Source organism: Synchiropus splendidus, chromosome 11 (assembly GCF_027744825.2).
Source record: "Synchiropus splendidus isolate RoL2022-P1 chromosome 11, RoL_Sspl_1.0, whole genome shotgun sequence".
Lineage (NCBI taxonomy): Eukaryota > Metazoa > Chordata > Actinopteri > Syngnathiformes > Callionymidae > Synchiropus > Synchiropus splendidus.
In genome coordinates, this window is record NC_071344.1 from 8347165 (window position 1) to 8367140 (window position 19976).

General features: G+C 42.9%; 1 protein-coding gene across 1 annotated transcript in view; it reads right to left on the reverse strand.

Moving 5' to 3' along the window:
* Window positions 1–6865: 6865 nt before the first annotated feature.
* tnmd (tenomodulin) overlaps window positions 6866–19976 on the reverse strand; it is an 85726-nt gene continuing 72615 nt past the window's right edge. The window contains exons 5-7 of the mRNA XM_053880050.1: window positions 19684–19834; window positions 17811–17905; window positions 6866–7075 (exon numbers count right to left, since the gene is read on the reverse strand). Coding sequence (XP_053736025.1) covers window positions 6866–7075; window positions 17811–17905; window positions 19684–19834 — 456 coding nt within the window. The remainder of the gene's footprint in view (window positions 7076–17810; window positions 17906–19683; window positions 19835–19976) is intronic.

Consider the following 19976-nt stretch of genomic DNA (forward strand, 5'->3'; position numbering starts at 1 on the left):
GTGGGAAATATAGATAAAGCCCCAGCGTCTCTTGAGCCCATGCGATCACATCGCATACGTATGTGCAAGTAAAAAGTTATTTTCAACACAGATCCTTATGTTTTAACCTCACCATATAAGCTGTGTGTTTTGTTCTAACAGGTCAATAGAAGTGTTGGTGTTCAATGTTCCAAATAAGGAAGAAGTGAGTGCAGCACTGGACTCAACAAGAAGCTGCCAGTTGCTCAGGAGCTTGTCGTGTTGTTCATTTGCAGCATTTCCAATATCAACTTGTTATTTCCTCGCTAACTAGTATTTCATTAATGAAACTAACGTGGAACCACTTACACTTCATTAAGGTCAAGTACTTAGAGAGTTCAGACCTCCACCAAGGCGCCTATTTCCAAACACATTGTGGATTTTAACATGTATTTTTTTTTCCACATAACCAGATTTTTTTTAGAATTGAACACTACACAGCATAACTGAGGAGGGAAGTTGGCAGAGTGGAAAAAAGTGAATTACTTAGGGGTAAGGTCCAACATGTAAACTCCATTATTTGTCCAATGTGATGGAAGAAATTTGAATTTTTCTTCGTCAGACTAAGGTCAATACTAAGGTCCCTTGAGCCTGCATGCTACTGTTTAGCCGGATCTGCTTATGCTACAACAGAAGTGAACACTGAAGTCGCAACAGGAAGAAGATCTATTCACTACACAAGAAGTTGTGTGCTTATAACCAGATGATGCATTTGGTCCTCAGGTCTTTGACAAAGTCTGTGGCGAAAAGAGAACCTTGGGTCTTGGTGCTTGGGTAGCTGAGGTATCATGAAACAGTATTGCAGGGTTTATGAACCCTTGTCCTACTTTTCAGAAGCCACTAGATGGCACTCACTGTTATAGTTTTAGATGAGGGGCGGGACCCAAGTTCAGTGATGAAAGAGTCACAGGAGGCAGGAGTCAAATACAGTGGTACCTCGGTTCGCGACCACAGTCTGTTCCAGACGGCCGTTCGAGAAGCGATTTGTCCGAAATCGCTTCTCAAACAGAGGCTGCGTTGTACACTATAACAAAGCGCGTCGTGGGTCAGCTGATCGGTCCACGCATGTTATGTTTATTCCGGCTTTTCTCGGGGTCATTCGAGTTCTGGATTTTCGTTCGAAATCTCGAAATTTTTGTTCCTCCAGGATGTTTAAAAACCGAGGTACCATTGTACAATGATTTAATAAATAGCACCAAAAATATAGAACAAAAGACGTCACTGAACCAGGAGAAGAATCAGAAAATCCAAAGCGCCACCAAAACTGGGAAGAGTCCACAACGGAATGAGTCCAAACAAAGAGTGTAACCGAACTGGAAAAAAGAATGACAAACAAACGCACGAGTAGGGAGTAACAGAAACAGAGAGACAACCAAGAAGCCATGCGGAGCAGGGAGAACAAAGGGAGTGGAAATAGAAAAACTCAGAACACCAGGGTTTAGAAATAGCTGAACAGAAGATCATTTAAACGGCGGATAAACGTACGATGGGTAGAGAGAAATGAACGGAGCGAATTACCAGTGAGGACAAAAGGAGTCGATCTGGCACATCAGGGGTTGGTTGTGCCACACAAACAGGAAGGAAGGAAGGAGGGAGAAAACAAACAGGAGTCAAGGGAGCAAAATAAAAGCGGAATCATGACATTCACTCCAGACAAAAGGTAGTTGTAATGTTGCCGACCGAGTAATGGTGACGTAACTTCACTTTCTCGATACACAACACTGAAAACAGCCGCAGATCTGGTTAAGAGCTGTATTGATGGATGGCAGTTATTGGACTTGTTAAATGGCATTAACGTCACAGGACAGCAACCTAAATTGTTAATTCACTCGGGGCTTACGATCTACAGCGCGACTCTGCGGCGTGATTGACTCTTCTGTGTCGTGATTGACTCCTCTGTTTGACAGTCACTCAGTAATTCTAATGCATCACGCGCTGCTCAATAGACACAGATGACGGAGGATGCTGTATTTGTATTCACTGAAGTCTTCCAGCAGCAGGAAGCTAGGACCCAGAAGATGAGCACGTCTTCTACCAATAGTTCAAGTTAGTCGCCCACACTATCTCCAGTAGATGATTGACAGTTGAACCAGGCAGACACAAGAGGTCACAGCGCCACCCCACGTCATGGAAGCAACATTCCTCATTCATCAGAAGAAACTGCAGGGATCTGATTTCACTGAGAAGTTGCCTTGCAAACATTCACAGAAATGTTCCACAAGCTTCTGGGTTCATGAGCACATAAATCCTCAACTGAGGTAAAATGAAAATACGCAACCGTGCGAGAACTGTTCCATGTGACTGGGCGCCGCTCACCGCATCGGCCTCGCCATCGCTCTGCTTTTGTGTGCACGTTTAAATCCATAAGGATCTTTAATTGTGCCACGTCTGTACTTAAAAGCTTGACTTTCACAGTCAATATTGGACTTTTGTCCCGGCGGGCACAAGCAGCTCTCAGGGAACTGGCTGTAATATTTGTATCAGCCTCTTCACTCAGGGTGAGCCATCCTATTCACAATGACTCTTCAGGGCTTCGTGGCAATTTACTCTCACGACGACACAAAAGAGTCCTCGGTGTCCTCTGAGACCTTGGCGCATCGGCAACTAAGAGCATCTTAGGAATAAGAAAAAAAAAAAGTTCACACTATTTCTCAACATGGCCGAAAATAGCAAAGACGCCCAGCGAGTAGATCAAACGCAGCTGGGATCAATTGATGAGAATTGGTGAAAGTTAGCATTCTGAAAGAGTTGAAAAACGATGAAGGCCTTTTAAGCACATGAGAAGGTTGTTGGAAAACGACATAGAATGATGAATTCACACAATACTAGCTCTATTTCATTTGGAATAATGGAATCTCCTCCTGAAACAAGTTCAAGGAAACACAGCTTAGATCTCAGACAAGGGCTTTGCTCTCAGCCCCTTCAGTAAGCTACGGTGAACAAGGTTAGTGAGGACTGTGGTGTTTGCTGATGATACTCTGATTTGTAGGGAAACTAAGGAAGACTGCTAACACAAGCAACCGAGTTAGATGAGTCAAGTTCCAGTTGAATTTGACGTTAAATAAGATGCTCTGAGTAGTACTTGTTACATTGTCATCTCAGATTGCATCTGTATGCTTGAGTAAATGTGATGAAGCAGATGATATGTTGAGACAGAAGAAGAGGTACAGAAGTAGACGTGGGCATTGGTAAATGACTCAAAGGATTTGTTTCCTATTATCCACCTTATAACCGTTCACATGGGAGCATGGACTCATGACAGACAAAGCATTCACTTTGCAATTGTTTTCGGGTGACGGCAATGAAAAAGTCTCCTGGATGATTTGCTTGGCTAAGATAGCAGTCCAGAACCAACTCTAGAAACATTTGGACACATGGAGAGAAGGGACGTGGACATGATGGACAGTGATGTTGGAGATGGAGGTAGCATCAAGGAGAAGACAACCATTGTGTGTCAGGTTATTGTGGAGGAGTCTGTCTTGCTCTGGCAACCCCTGATGGGTTAAGGTGAAAGAGAAATTTTCAGACATTTTTCAGTTCAGGATATTGGTCAGTCAACAAGAGGTGGATAAGTTCTTTGTTCACTTCGACAACACCAGTACACTCTGAGAACAATCCTTTACAATATAGTTACACCTCATCTTCAGTTCCACCTGTCTCTTGAACTACGTAATCGTCCCGTGTTTGACAAGCAAATGGTGTGTCCTTTTTGAGCGAGAAGCGATTTTTTTTCCCCGTATTTGGAGGCCCTGAATGTAACTTGGTGCTGTCAGCTTCCTGTCCCAGTGAGTAAAGACTGTCATTTCTGTCTCTACCTGGCTGATTTAATCTGGAGACGAGGATGGACGACGTGTTACGTGCGCTGATACAGCAGTGCAAACCCTCCAGTAACTGCTGCACGCCACACAGCAACAGTAGTTACAGACAAAAGGTGAGTTGTTGTTCTATGTTTTTTTTTGAGGTAGTTCTTTTCAATAAAGTTTTCGTGGACTATCTCACATTAACTATTACAGCTGATGTTGACTACAGTTTCACGCACAAGAAAACACTGCATCTTTATCGCAAAGACTTCAGCAATTTATTGAAAATTGTGTTCATATTTGGGTAACTTACTTACTCCTTGAATTAATATTCACACTGCAAATACTCTTGGAATGCTATATTTCAAATGTTTAATGAATTATATCTTTTGTATGTTTTTTTTCCATTCATTTGTTTAGAGACCTGTGTATCATTTCCAACGTATTAGGTGTGAGGGTACCTTTACATCAACGTCTCTTTCTATGCTGATGATGTGATGCCATAAACTTAAGAAAAGCGTAATGAAAGTTCCACCAAAAAGGTTTGACAACATCATAGAGTCAGATATATAAGCACGTCATTTTGACTGGACATCGTGGCGCTACACGAAAAACGACGCAGAAGTTACTAACATCGAATACGTTGTCACCACTTGTGTAACCAGTACATACTCACCCATAAGTGAGTTTTCCAGCAGCATACTGTTGGAGTCCCTTCAGCCTCAATCCCCACCAAGACCAGGAGAACCGGTGAGCAGAAGACAAAAGTTATTTTCTTTGTTCAGTCAATCAAACGCAGCTGGGAGGAAGCGCAAGCCGCTCAGCAGCAGGAGCACGCTGAGCAGATCAGTTTTAACAAACACAATTATGATGGATTGATGGCACACAGTGCGGGTTTAATTTTGACAATGATCTTATAATTCTTTCTGAACTACCCCGAAGGCTTTTCGCACGTTTAGTTGAAACATGAGGGCAATTATTTCATTTATTAGCGCACAACTCTGTTTCTGAAGCTTGACACGTGGCTTTGGGCCATTGACTTTATTGATTTCGAGCTAACAATGTGGTCTGAACTCTATTTGGGAGAATAGTACACATTTACATGCAGTGATATGCTTTGCCCTCTCGCTGGCTTCATCGTTTCAACTGCCAAACACTGCCGATGTCACTGACTTTAAACATCGCATTCTGCCAAACCAGCCCCAACTGTAATACGATTCAAAAGTGAGCAGTGTTTTCAGTGATACTCAACGCTTACGGTGTGATAGGGAACGTCTCCGCTAATGCAACAAGGGTAAAGTGAGACGCGTGTCTACTCTTTTATTGCGTTAGCTCAGCCTTAAAATGCATCAGCTTTTAACCAAACCCCAGGGAATGAAGCTTCTTTGATACTGTTTTATATACACTAGGACAACTGCGATTAGTCACACAATGAAATTTTAATTGGAAGAAATCACGGAAGAGAAAAGTAAAGTGACGACTTCAAAGAAAAGCGTGACAACGAGAGCAATCTTTTTGTCTGAGTTTAAATTTTGAACATCTCACTAAGCTTGAATCCTCTGGAGAATTGATGCACCTTGTTATTCCGACGACAGAACTTCAGTTGCGAATACTTATCTCGCCTTCTTTTCTGTTAGTTACGGGGAATTATTCTGACGGATGTGATACGGAGTTACAGATCTCAATAGACTCACAAGAGGAGAAGCGGTTTGAACAGTTGTACCGTTTGAAGCGGTGTGTGGATTCGCAGTGGCAACAGTCAAAACAACAACACAACATGAGAAAAAGGAGTGCTAAGGTCTCAGCATCTTTATTATCTTGCCGCACTTCCTTTGCTCGACTATAAAACACAGAAGAGGTTTGTCAAAGAACACATGGATGGCAACCAAGCTGCGGAGGAACAGCGGCTTCTCTGCTTTCTATGACGCCACAGAGCGCTTCTTATCATTCATTACCATACTGTTCTCCGAGATCTTCTGTGTGCTTGAGTGTGTTTGCATCTTAATCCCTACATCCATTGCACATTTTCAAGATTCACTTAAATTGATTAACAGCCATGCTGCCGTGTGGGTTTTAATAATGGTGTTGGACATGATTAAATCAGAAAAATGTCGACTGAATAGTAAGTAATTCAATAGCAATCTGATAAAAATACAACTGTGTCTATGGATCATCATCTGCACCATTGTCTGCTGCTTTTGTCTTGATGATATTTTGAGACAACGTGAGCTAAAGAGCGAGTGAGACACGTTCATACCTTTAAACCAGGGTGAACCACTTCCTCAAGCTTGTTTTTTCTACTCCCAAGAACAGTTAGCACCAGCTGACAGTTCTCACCACATGACAGTTGCTATAGCAGTCACACCAAAACAATACAGAATCGATCAAAAACAGTAACGCATATGTATTTGTGTTCAATAATGCAAGAGGGATGAGGAAATTCAAGGTATTTATGATATACATGTGGCGTTCAGCAACAAGCAGAAGAACATTACCTGAAGCAATTGGCCACTAAATTCTGCGTGTACAAGTAGGAAATGTTGGCAACTATAGCAAAAGAGATTGTACCGAAAAAGAAGGGTTATACATAAAACATTGCTTTTCCACTGAGACGCTTGTTATACTGTCTGTCACAGCTTAATGACAGGATACTTTTAAAGCTGCAAAATGAAGTAAAAGGTTCACTGCAGTGAGGACAGCTTGTACAGAAGTACATCCTTAAAAAATAAGAAAAATGTTTTGTGACATCTGCCGAGGCAAAATTGCACTCACTGCACACTATCAAACAGCAAAAAGAGCAAATGCTTACATGTGAAAGGAAAATTATACAGGAGCGAGCGGCTGATGCCTTTTAAGCAAAACGCTCTGAATGCAATTTGGACTGTTTAGACTGACTTCTCAATTGGCTGACTCAGACGGAGAATAATGTGAGCAATCGGTTGCCTTTGTCTCAGGTGGTCTGGAAAATGTGTCAGAGTGAAATTTGCACTTCGGCGGGTGTTATTTTTGTGTTAACACTTGAATTTGCAGACAGCGCACGTCCTTGCTCAGATCCTCCCCAGCATGCGTGCGATCCACCAGTTACACGGCATGACGATCTGACAGATGACGCGGCCCCCTTGGTAGTAGTAGGGCCACGGGTTGAAACCACCCAGGGGCTCGTGGTAGCGGCGGCAGTAGCGGTAACCACGGCGACAGTACTGGCAGCAGTAGCCTCGTTCGTCCAGACGATGATCCAGCTCGATTCCGACATCTCTCTGCACAGGACACAGAAGAGTTTACTGTCAAGAGTTAGCGCATTAGCATCAATTCTGGTCTGAAAAAATATGACTCCGGTGTGGATTTCACTGCTTTAGTGAGGGATGTCTCCCTGCCACTTTTTTGTCCGATGCCGATGCCAGAGTCAAGTCCAGAATCAGAATCAAATTTATTGCCATGGTCAGTGGGGATCCCACCAACAAGGAAAGTGCTTTGGAATAAAATAAAATAAAATAAAATAAAATAAAATAAAATAAAATAAAATAAAATAAAATAAAATAAAATAAAATAAAATAAAATAAAATAAAATTGATACGGATCCAAGATGATGTTGATCTGATGCCTCTGATGCCTCATAATCATGGTGTTTATCATGGTACCACGGTTCTCGACCACAGTCCGTTCCAGACGGCCGTTCGAGAAGTGATTTGTTTGAAATCTGAATCAATTTTTCCCATTACAATGAATGGAAAAATAAATAATGCGTTCCAAGCCTTAAAACAGTCTTTTGTAGGAGTGAATGTAGAGTGTCTGCTGCAGGTGCGCTGTTCCTCTATGTGTGTGGCCGCTGCATGTGGGAGGGGTTGCCGAGTGAGTGACGTCTCTCCAGAAGTGAAGAGGTGCCCGGTGCGTGTCCAGCTCTGAATGTGCGCTTCTGTGCAGTTTGGCTGTGACAAAGTCATGAACCAAGTAACGCTCTGTCCCAGACTCGCCTCATCCCTGTCCCAGCTCCAGCCAACAACAGGACATCAAACCCTGGAGCGCGCTCAAGCCTCGGAGGTGTGGAGAGCGAGCACCTCCCCTGTGACACTCTACCACGGTCCAGTGTGGAGACAGGAAAGGTTTTACACCTCAATATGAAGAAAAAACAGTTAGTAAATGTAGCTAACGGGACACGTCTGCATACAGAGACTGCGTTATACGCAATAACAAAGCGCGGCGTGAGTCAGCTGATCGGTCTGCACGTGTTATGTTTTTTTCTGGCTTTTTTCGGGGGCGTTCAAGTTCTGGATTTTTGTTCGAAATCCAAAGCAAAGAAATCTAGAAATTTTTGTTCCAACTCCGATTTGTTCGAATTTCGGGACGTCCGAAAACCGAGGTACCACTGTACTTGTCACATTCACCATGTTCCACTCCGTTGAAGACAAATAAAATGGCGGTCAAAAGTCATGCTTTAAAGGGATCGATCCACAAGACGGGACAACATAATACAAATATCTGAAATATAATTCGCTCGATATTGGACCTGACCCAGAACATAGTTTGAAAGCATGTAAAGGGACTTGCACTAACATGAAATGCAGCTCTCTTTTATAGGTTCGCTCACTCAAGACACCATACTTGCCTCTGACCCACCAGCAAAAAAAAAAAAAAAAAAAAAAAGGCTCAGAAGTGCAGAGTTGGTGGCCTGGAGAGAGACGCTGTGACTTACCAGCTGATGGTGACAGAGTTCAGGATTGCTTTAGACGAGCGTCAAGAGAGTGAAACATGATATTATCCTCTTGACCTTTATTCAGCCGCAGATCTGAACGCTGCCCAGCCATCTCTGAGTTCATATTTCCTGTCAACTACCTGCGCCGGCCTCACTCTCACAGCTCCAACAACCTCCGTGATTATACTGTTTCTTTCATCCTGGAAAAAGCAAACCGGAATGGACGTCGCCTCCTCTGGCTGCTTTAGAACTCCACGCGCTTGGGCTTCCTCCCACTGACCTTGACTTTAAGTACGTGGCACATTCCTAAAGCAATTAGCGGAGTAATGATCGCCTAACAAGGATTCGTTCATTTGCTCTCGCTGGCTGCGTCTGAATTTATAGCGGGGCCAAATGAAACCCAAACGAAAGGTAAATTGGCTAGAATTAATGGCCCTGGGATTTTTCCATTGTGCTGGGTGGTTGATGCCCTCGCTGGCTCGTGGGGCTGAGTGCCATGCCTTTGATCAAGAGCACGTCCAAATGGGCTTGGAAGAAGCGCCACTTAACTCACGGCGCGGCTGGAAAGAGCATCTGCCCTTCGACTGCATCCCACCACATTTCAATCTTTTTGCAGAAATGAAGTCTGAGACGCGACAGTGAGGAGCCGCTGTTATGCTACAGATGCCAACCTCACACTTTTTTAGGCTTGTTGCAAAGTCGACAGTCTTTTTCTTTTTTTCTCTTTTTTTTGTAGCGCTACAGTTGTTGAGAAAAACTGAGAAAAATACCTCCATCTCCTAATACCTGCAGGTTCTTTGGATTCAGACTTCAGAGTCGTGCGTCACAAACATGAAAACATCTACTTGCACGTAACAAAGAGAACAAAACAAACAGTCCTTTGCTCATTTAAAATGGCTGTATTAGACATAACATGACTTGAAAATTTCCCCAGTGACTGGAAATGATTAGAACCCCCTTTGACACCTGACACTCTGAGTATTATGTTTCCTTCAGTCCTATTTCTGTTCTCATCATTTACACCTCCCATTAACACGTTGTCTCTAGCGTCTGTCATTTGTTCAGATTACAGCGTTGACGTTCCCACGCATCTGAAGTGGTCAAATGTTCTTCTCCTGTCTCCCACGGTTAGCGAGGGAATACAATTTCTTCTACGATTGTCTGCAACACATCTTTTGGGTCCATTTTTTTTTTAGATTATAGAGACATCAGCTGTGTTCCTGCGATGCACTTTAGACATGGGCAGCTCAGTGACGCTGATTCCAGCTTGAGGCGATTCTCGGGGTGAACTTTCTGTGTGAAGTTTGTATGTTCTCTCTGTGCTTGTGTGTAGTTGGTGTGTAGGCTTGAGTGTGCGCATGTCTCACCTAGATAATCTCTGACCATAAAATAGTTTGGGTTTTTTTTTGGCTTGTTAGAGGACAAATACAATCTGAAAAAAAGCAAGTTTGACCACAAGAATACATCTAGAATTGTGTCAGTACTTGGGGTCAACCTAAACTTATACCGTATTTTAAGCTGGCAATGATATTTTTAATGCATTTCTGACACCCCAAGGCTTTATTTATCTTTATTTAGGGTTTTTTTCAACGTTGCATCATAGTCAGAAAACAAAATCCCAAAATATAGTACCACGATCTAACAGTGAGTCTGCCACTGCTCGCAGTCTACCAGGTGTCATCAGCCCCCTCCACCTTTGTCCACCTTTGTCACCTTTCCCCTCCATCCTCTTCATCTCCTCATCTACTGCATCCTCTCTGATTGTCTCCCTCTAGTCCTGGTACCTCCATCTCCAACATTCTTGATCCAACATGGTCCATGCCTCTCCTCTACTAGCGCCCTCTCCATCTGAGTCTGGCCTGTGCCCCATTGTTGCACCCATTTCTAACCACGTCCTTCCTAGTAAGTCACAATAAAACCCAAGGATCACTGTGAAATAAAAAATGATGTCATAAATAAAGCCGTGTCAGTGCCAGCTTGGCTTGCGACTCAAAACACTCCCTAAATGGAGACAGATGCATCAGACTTGGTTTAACAGCTCTGTACTTTTAAAAAATAAAACAAATTTTAAGACTAACCTTTGAGCCTCATGAGTCTGGCGTGCCTCCTACTTTTGGATGACACCTCCATGAATTGTTCAAATCGGCTTGTAGCACATCTTCAGCAGCAGTTACCATCATCTGAGTCTCTGAAAGACGAATCACTCTCTGTCGTATTATGAGGAAACTTTACTCCTTATTTTCGTTTCTATCATGACATGTTTATTGATCGAGGTCAGAGCATTGAATTTGAATGAGAGAATAAAGTAGTTTTTGCCTTCAAACACGGTTCCTTTTTTTCTCCGCAGAAGCAACTCAGTCTTTAAAACTAAAGATATGCTGATTCACAATGATGCAGCTTCAAGCAAAAGAACTCAACCAAACAATTCCTCTACAGGGAGAGGAAACTGCGCGAGAAATGTTTCAGAGGACGGGACCTGCAGGAACAAGGGAATGCTGGAGTCCCACCAGCCTCCCGCTACATTAAGTATGGGAATTAGGGGTTTTCTCACATCCACTCAGTAAGTCACCGGGTACTTAATCACACCGGTGCTCAAACTTTTTTTTCCCCCCGCATCCGTAACAGAGAGCATTTCCCAAAAGCATTACTCAGGAAAACAGCAAACATAGCATTTGATGTGAGCCGTGATAAATGGAGCAAAATTACAAACAAAGGCGACGCGTTTAAAACACACAGAAAAAAAAAAAGAAAAAAGAAAAGGTACTGCCGATGATATCTGAAAGAGTCGGGTGTGATTTATTGTTATGACAAGCGTAGGCAGGCTCCTAATGATTTATTGTCCCAGTCACGTTTCAGGTCATCAGCTCCCAGGCAACAATCTGTTATGAAAACAACACGAAAGCTGTCAGTGGACCAACGATTATCTTATCTGCTCCTCACAGGCCAAAATGGGCAAGTCTTGGGAAACAGCAAAAAAATATTGCATTCAAATGAAGCAGCATTAGGAGTAATGCAGCAGACGCCAAATGGCATCGTACTTTAAAAACAATTAATCGGGGCCATCCTTTAAAAACAGGGGATATATGTATAAATCATTGCAGATTTGAGGCGTCGCCGCAGAGATAAGGACGGTTCACCTTGGGAAATCTGAAGCACTCACTCACAAACAAGCAGCATTAATGAAGAGTAAAAGCCATTACCCTCCCTGCTGCCTGCGATTCCATCGCACATTCACACACATGCCTGCACACAGACATCGGCGTGCATAATGCGAGGAGGCGCGGGATATGAATGAGTCTGCGGAGTAGAAACGGGCGTCAGTCATTGAATAAGATGTAACGAATCAAAGCACGACTCCTCTAATCTCCGCACTTGGTGTTATTTCACACATGCTGATCAGCCCTCTTCATGGGCTTGAAGCACATGCCTGGATGTGTTATTAAATCTCATCCACAGAAGCATCACTTTCATTCTCGGCGCCAAACAACAAAGATAACGTTTTTTTTTCCTTCTTTCTTTCCCTGCTTTGTATTTTGAATAAAAGCTCCGCACATACAAAGGACAGTGCATCATCGGGAATGTTTTCCTTCTCTGTATCTGATTTTAATCTGACTGTAACACTGTGCAACAGTGACATTGAATGTAATAGAATGTTATGATAATTTTGCCGGTTTTATTGGGTGATAAGGTGCAGTAACTTCATTCTGAAGTTGCATTCCACAGCTGCATGGCTGCTTGTAAATCAATTGTCACCATGAATTTCAAGATGTATATTCACTTAAATACAAAACAAGGAATTGAAATGGTGCAGAATGAAGATAAAATCTCAGAATATCCGCCCCATTGATACCACGACCCAGTAGTAGTCATAAATGTGTTATGTTTCCGGTCATCCAGTTTTACTGCAGTCCTCGACTTATAGTTTGTTACCTTCCATGTCTCCATCCATCCACATCTAGGGAAGGTTAATGACCATGTATCGCAACTCTCTGTCACTGTCCCTGTGTAGATGTTGTGCGCCAGTGGACATGTAATGCCTCTGCTGGGATTTGGTGGATTGCTTCCGTGCCACCTTCAATTCCAGGAGTTTCTCTCTTTGTGCCACTTCTTTTTTTCTCTCTTTATTAAAGACTTTTCATTTGAACAATCATGACTGAATCAATCCTTGTGTGTTCATATCATAGTTTTGTTCGTCAAGTTATTTTCAGAACCACTATTTTCACTCCAAACTTGAAAAGTAGGGCTTTGATGCTGTCAAAGTTTTATTTTAGACCCACATTATTACGCTATTGCTGTTTAAATTTGTTCTTTAATACAACCCTCACATGAAAACTTTCACAAAAGAGGAAACAAAATGAACTTAAATGTGCATTAAAAATAAAGTTTGAAGAAGAATTCCATGTAAAGATCTATTTAAAGTAGTATTCAGCCAGTAACAGCCTCCCTGACCACCACCTCCGACAATGTTGCCTTTGTCTTTTATGCAAGAGGTATTTTTTCAATGCTTCTTCCACAGTCGCCATGTTTGTTTCTGAGTTCGTAGTTGTCATCAACCTTTTGTGTCTGGGCTGCTCCCCCGGTGGACATATTACTGAACTGCAATACCAACGCAAAGAATACATCAAAGCATGTGATAAGTGACGGTAACATTGTTTGAAACGGACGGGTCTTAGCAAGTTTAGTGAGATCTGAAAATTTGTCTCAGCCCTTTGGTTAAACCACATTTAGTTTGATACAGGACTTCTCTAATGCCTAAGTCCCATCATGGTATGCAACAGCTGTCTCAGATTTGTTTTCTTCTTTGGCCTGGCACACTGATGTGCTGCAAACCTTGAACACCTGGGGTCACCGGTGAGGCTGAGTAGAGAAAGCCTTGACAGGAAAAATGGTCAGGATACTTCCGTGGTTCTTCATCACTTGTTGTCTGCTCCCAACAAGACAGTTTGGTCGTGGTTTTGAGGTCTCTGCATGTTCTCCCAGCGCTAACATGGGTCTGTCTCCCCAGGGTTCGTAGGGGTTTCTCCCACAGCAACGAGATGAACGTCCACTTTAATTACAGCCTCTACATTGTCCACAGGTGTGAATGTCACCTGGGATTGTATTCATCACCCACACTGACCTTGGCTGGTCCAGTATAAGAGGAAGATTAATGAATTAATATAAACCCGTAACACACACACACACACAAGGTCAATGTAATTGTGGCAAGATGTTAGATTGAGAGAAATGCGCCAGAGCAGCTGCCCAAACTCTTCAGACCTTTGCACCTCTGCACTTAATTTCATCTCAGCGAATGTTGACTTTAGAGCCACCAATTTCAAATATGGTGCCTGAGCCGCTCTGCCTTAACTTCACTTCTATAAGGAGTCTAAGCCCCTTCGGACTGTCGATGGGACCTAAGATCGGAAAATGAATGAATGGAAGTCTGTGTGGAGATGAAAGTTATTTTCTGGTCCACTTTGCCTCATGGCCTGGATCACACATATGTTGTACCCCAACTAAAATGATCAATAATGTTGTGTGTTTCGACTGTGTTTGTCATGTGATGTATGATTTATTTGCTTGAGGAAACAACTAGCAAACTGAACTAGCAAAGGTGAAAGCTAGAAAACATAGCCAGCTGACATCCTTAGACACTTGCTGGCTCTCACTGAACATACCTAAAGTAGCTTCTGCTGATGGCCAAAAGGCAGTGCTCTCACACTATTGGAATGTAGCCTTCAAATTCACAGACATGCTATGTGAGATCTACGGCTTATTTCAAGCTAGATCAGAAAATAGCTTTTATCTCTCTATTGGCATCATAGTTTTTGCTCACTTGAGCCCCATGAGGCGGAAATAGATGGGCGTGACCTAGGCCCCCGATACACTGATTCTTATTAGCGCCGCCGAAGGCTTATTCACTATTTCTGAGAATACATTTGATAGCAAGTGGCATCTGAAGTGCCGCTTCTCACGAAGTGAAGGACAAGCAATATATTTTCTGTGTGGAGAAATTCAAGATGGCGTCTTCACCATCTTGAATTGCTGTAGCAAACCCCAGCTTATTAGAGAGATTCCCAGGTTCTAGTGCCTGATCATTTATGAGCAAAGTAAAAATAAATCTGCTTTATTTATTTAATTTTTTATACTTATCCTGAGCAATTTGGTTTGCGCCATCTGTGAACAGGTGTAAATGTCTGCAGAAATTTTAAAGAAAGAGGTTTACAAACGCATGAAGCCGCTTGACAGTGAGGTCGTTTCGTATTAAGAGTCCATCCTTGCTTTATAGGTCAAGGACAGCGCTATGGTCTCTGCAGCCTTGTCAGATGGCAATTATTCAGGCTGAAATTTCCTGGTCCGAGACGGATACACACAACATTCTGACGCGGCAGTGATGACAAAGGTCTGCCTCATATATCTGCCAGCCTCTGTCACAAGGACTCAAACAAATATCTTGCTGTACAAACGCTCACAGCAGGGAGAACCCAAATTCGGATTTATGAAACACCGGTCAGGTGAAAGCCTCTTTATTTTTGCATGTGTCTCTGCGTGTGATGGATAAAAGTACGGCGGTCGAAAGAAATACTGGGGCAGGAATATGTGAGCTCTGTGGGTGTTTTCTGACGGCCTACACATCTACATGAGTTGTGGCACCGGATGAAGCAAACAAGGAAGAAAAACGGCTGACATGTGCGGCATCCCACCGGCTCAAGCCACGGTTCAGCCTCTCGTAACGAACAGCTGCCTGCCCTGCGCTCGGCCACAAAGCCCTTTGTTATCACCGGACCCACAAATGCTGTGTTTGGATGTTTGGCTGAAATGGATTGCAGCAGTGTGCGTCACTCCGCTGATAGCAGTGGGTTCAAAAGCAGAGCCCGGTTTTTCATCCTCCCGGTATGTTTTAATTGCGCGGCGCTGCATCTATTTCCACAGCGCAGACAGAGACACCGCGAGAAATTTAGCATTTGAAGGGGTTTCCTGGGAGGGACCTGATAAATGCCATCATTACAGAGTGTTGCACTTTCTTGTTTAGCAATTCCTCCCAGCTTCTTTGCAACACATTTATTAACCTGAAGATATGTGCTGTGCTTCAGGTCTTCGGGGTTGTCAATTACAGTGCATTGTTATTGCAAAACATACCCTGTTATATAGCTACCATGAGTTGTTCATATACAAAACTGCAGATAATTCAATATGGTAAGGCGCGGTGCAACTTTCATATACTGTATATGCTTTCATTCTTTCAAGTTTGTAGAGACTGATTGTTTCACTTTATGTGTAGTTGCATAGAGGCGCAGTGTAATTGGATTTGTGTGCGTTTAACTTTTGTATTGAAAATGTAAATGCTTAGGTTAAATCATGTGACGGGCTGATGAGGCTTCATGAAACAGTGTCCCCATTTTCAGGGTTCAGTCGGTGGTGCTCTCGGTTTAACAAGGATGTGAAGTTTCAGTGAATTAGTTGAAAGATTGTAGAGCAGCGAGTGCCCTCTAGTGGGCACAGAACGTGCTTCACGAAGCTTCATAAGCCCGTGACTAGTCGACAACTGCATGATCACGTTTTCGACAACTGCATAATCAAGTTTAAGTAACATCGAGCCATGTTGAAATGATTATGGTTCAGAAAAAAACCCTCACAAATGCTGCTTGACTTATTTACTGACCTATTTAAGGACTTTGATAATTGTAATTACAAATGTAGCTCAGGCCTTGATCAATGTGAATGAAAGTTATTTAGAAAAGATACAAAACACTGAGAGCAGATGGCGGAACTGGGATATGAATATAATATATGATGAATATGATATAATATATACAATTTTCTACTGGACTTTTGCATCCCAGAGTGATGAAAATGTCCATCTGTCATGTCGCAGTTGAAGCACGATTGTGGAAGACTGGTGGCAACGCGTCACGTAAAATAAAGTGATGGGTGGCGCTCCTTGCTCTCAGAATAATAATCTCTGTCACTTGGTTTCCGCCTGGATTTTTGAAAAACATACAAAAAAAATGACATGGACGGAATGAAACGGAGCCAATGAAGATGCAATAGAGAAGGAAAGTTTTGACTTGTCCTGAATTGGTGTCAATAAAAAAGTTTGATCATGACACGTAAGTCGGGCAACTTGAGAACTATAGACAAAGAGGTGTCTTTTGTGATTTTTTTTGTTAAAACAAGGCAAAAACAGTCTTGTTTAATGTCCACCTACTTGATGCATTACATGTTATTCGCTCGTTTTGATGGTTCCACTTTGTTTTAAAATGTTCGATCACATGAAATTTCATCTTTAAAAAGACCATTTTACAGAAGGCGTGGCAGCACTCATTTACGCCGTGGTGATGCACCATGATCGTCTACATGTAGCGGAAACCCAGCTTGATATAAACATCACATCACATGTTTCAGTCATGCCCACTTGCTGTATGTTCAGAGTACCAAGTAACAGCTGAGGTGAAATAGTGATAACTCCGACCCCTCCTTTTGGAAGGTCACGCAGGAGGAGAAACGCTTGCCACCATTGCGCCAACATGCATCGAGGAAGGCTGACACCAACACTAACCACCTGAAAATAGTCTGCATTTGATTTCAGGAGTGAAAGTGTGTTGTATTTGTGTTTTTTGAATGAAAACACTGACAGCGGTTTGCTGAAATCTATACCATTTACAGGCACTGACCAGTGAGAAAATGACTGGCCGCGACTCGGCAACGTTGTTGCTTCATGGAGACCATGATGGTGGTGAGTGTAGGTTGTGTTTATTTATATTCAAAACCATCTTTAATTTTTCCAAGACTAGTGTGAGGAAGATATTTTCGAGACGTAACTTTTAAGCAGCAACGCCAGCGACTTAGCACATTTTGTGATGGATGACTGACATATTTAAGAGATCTAAACCAATTTTTTCAGAAATTAATCATTCAGCTTTGAGCCTCTGTTCCTCACCACTCCACTTAATATGCTTTGCTGATGAAAGCCTCACTCGTACGCGCGATGCGCGGCAGTGATGGACCTTGCCATGCTGGTGTTCTGCAGACACCAAGACGAAGGGAAGCCAACTTAAAAGAGACTGAAAGACGCTTTAGGCTCACTGTGCCAGCTTTGAGAGTCTAGATATTCTTCTCAATTAGAGCGCAGACATTAAGGGAGTCTTCAATGAACTGGCCTCACTTAAACAGATATATAGAGCAATTGCTGTGCCCCCTGGTGCAAAAAGTCAGTTTGAACATCAATTAGTGAGCGATTTATATGCATACAAGAGTGGAACCCGAGCGTTGGTTCATTGAAGTGGCTCTTCCAGGGAGGGCTTTGGCTCCGCACTTACATAGTCGTTGACTGCGGGGTGGTCCAGGACGTCACGGGCAAAGCGGTGACCTGCGACCTCGACGTCAGGCGTGTCCACGTCCCTCAGACTGGACTCTGCAGACGACAGACAGAGAGCAGTTTGGTATGTCGCGGTGCGAAGAGACAGCAAGGTTGAAATCTCCTTGTCCTCCCAACTGTACCACAGGGCTAAATGTTGATGACTTACGTTCAGGAGGAATACGCTGGAAGTGTTTCATGCCTCGCTGAAACAAGGCTGTGTGACTGGAGCAGAAATAATTCAGCGCCGCTCCGAATTAGTGAGGACCGACTCATCTATTTGTGAATGATCCCCCAAACACTGAAGCTCCAGTTGACCATGGCGCCGCATTATTTCACAACTCTTTCTCTTCAAGTGAGCGTTTTAAATTTCGCTGCTCTACCGTAGCTCACTTCTGCGAACCTGAAACTCATCCATTTGGATGCAGTTTGGTTCATAAAAATAATATTAACATCCGCTTAACTCATGAATCTGACATTGCTGGTCCTTTGTCTCTGTTTTGGGGATACAAACTGTAGCTGGGGCTTCGGGATAAACTACAGATCAGAGATTTGAGGCTGTAACATCAGCTCTCAAATATAGATGGGCGCCAGTAATAATCTATATTAGCTGCACGCTGGCGACTTTCAGGGTGAAATAGAAAGACCACCGAGAGACCGACTTGGTGAGCGTTAGCTGGCCCTTTGACTGCATCTGCTGACTCGGGTCAGGTCATTTGGAAATTCAACACTATGAGAATGTCTTGTTTCTGACTTTCAAATGCCATTCATGAGATTTTGAAAGGATTTAAATGCAATATTAAACATATTCCTAGCGTAATGATGTCTTCAATCCTTTGCTAGGGCCGGCTAATGAAGCCTTTGGCCATAAATATAAAACATTTAGAGCTAATTCCTGTTGCCTTTTTCTAAACCTCTCATCACACAGCATGGATCAGGCATGTCAAACACCACATCCTGCCAGATAAGGCATATAGATGTACCAAAAATGAAATAAATGAAAACAAAAATCCAAGCCACAAGTGTTAATAACTTTAAAATGATTTGTTCCACCTTAATATTCGTCATAAAGCAAGACACCGACAGTAATTTTGATGACATTGTTCGGTCGTCCAGTATGTGTGTAGAAGTAGGGATGACCTTTGTGGACACGTAGCTGGATGGTAGCTGGATTTGTGGATGGGAATTCCATTTTCTTTCAGTTATTGTATTGCTATCCAGAATTCTATTGCCCTTCAGTCATTTTTTTTTATTTTTTTTTTTACAGAACTAGTGTTTTGTTCTGTGTGACACTGAACTGTGTTTCCATGTAAAGCAATGCTGAAATGTGCTTCATTCTTTCCTTTGTTTTTCAGGATTATCAAAACTGTGCCTCTGTACTTCACGGCCTACTTCAGAAATTCTGTTGTATTATGATCATTGTGGCGGACGTTTGTACTCTCTCGTTGCTTTTCAAATTCTCAAATTAAACCACTAATAAGCTATAAAATAAAAAACAGTTTGTTGTGCCAAAATAAGGAAATCAAGAAAATACATTTGTTGGGCCTCAATAAACATTACAGCATGTGAAATGAGTAAAGGTATTTAAAGCAAAACTTGCATTTTGGGTTTCTATGCAATGCCACACTGTTGCAAACTTTACTGAAGAGGTGCTCTGACCTTAAAACCTTCCCAGCAACTTCCCTGATATTTAACTATGGGGGAAAAAAGGACTGGATTTTCTGCTCACACGGTTGGCGAAAGGGATTCTGCAGACGTCTGCATGGCCTGAGGGGATGCCCACCAGAGAGACTTAATAGTCTGCGTTTAGAGTGAGCGCTGCCCCCTGCTCTCACCAGTCAGGGGGGACGGATGTATCCAGTGGATGGGCAGCTGCTGGCAAACCTCCCAGATCTTGGAGTTGAAGAGGAACTCCGGGTTAACTATGGGCTCCTCAGCAGGAACCCACACATGGGAGTCTTCAACCTTGGTATCCATGGTATCCACCTGCAGTAACACACACACACACACACAGAGATCAAACCCCATTTAAAAACTCTCCACCTGAGCTGCACAGCACCCTCATTGTTTTCGCCCTAACCTCCCCATCTCCCCCTCCCTCATCCTTCCACTCCCCCCCCGTGAAGCC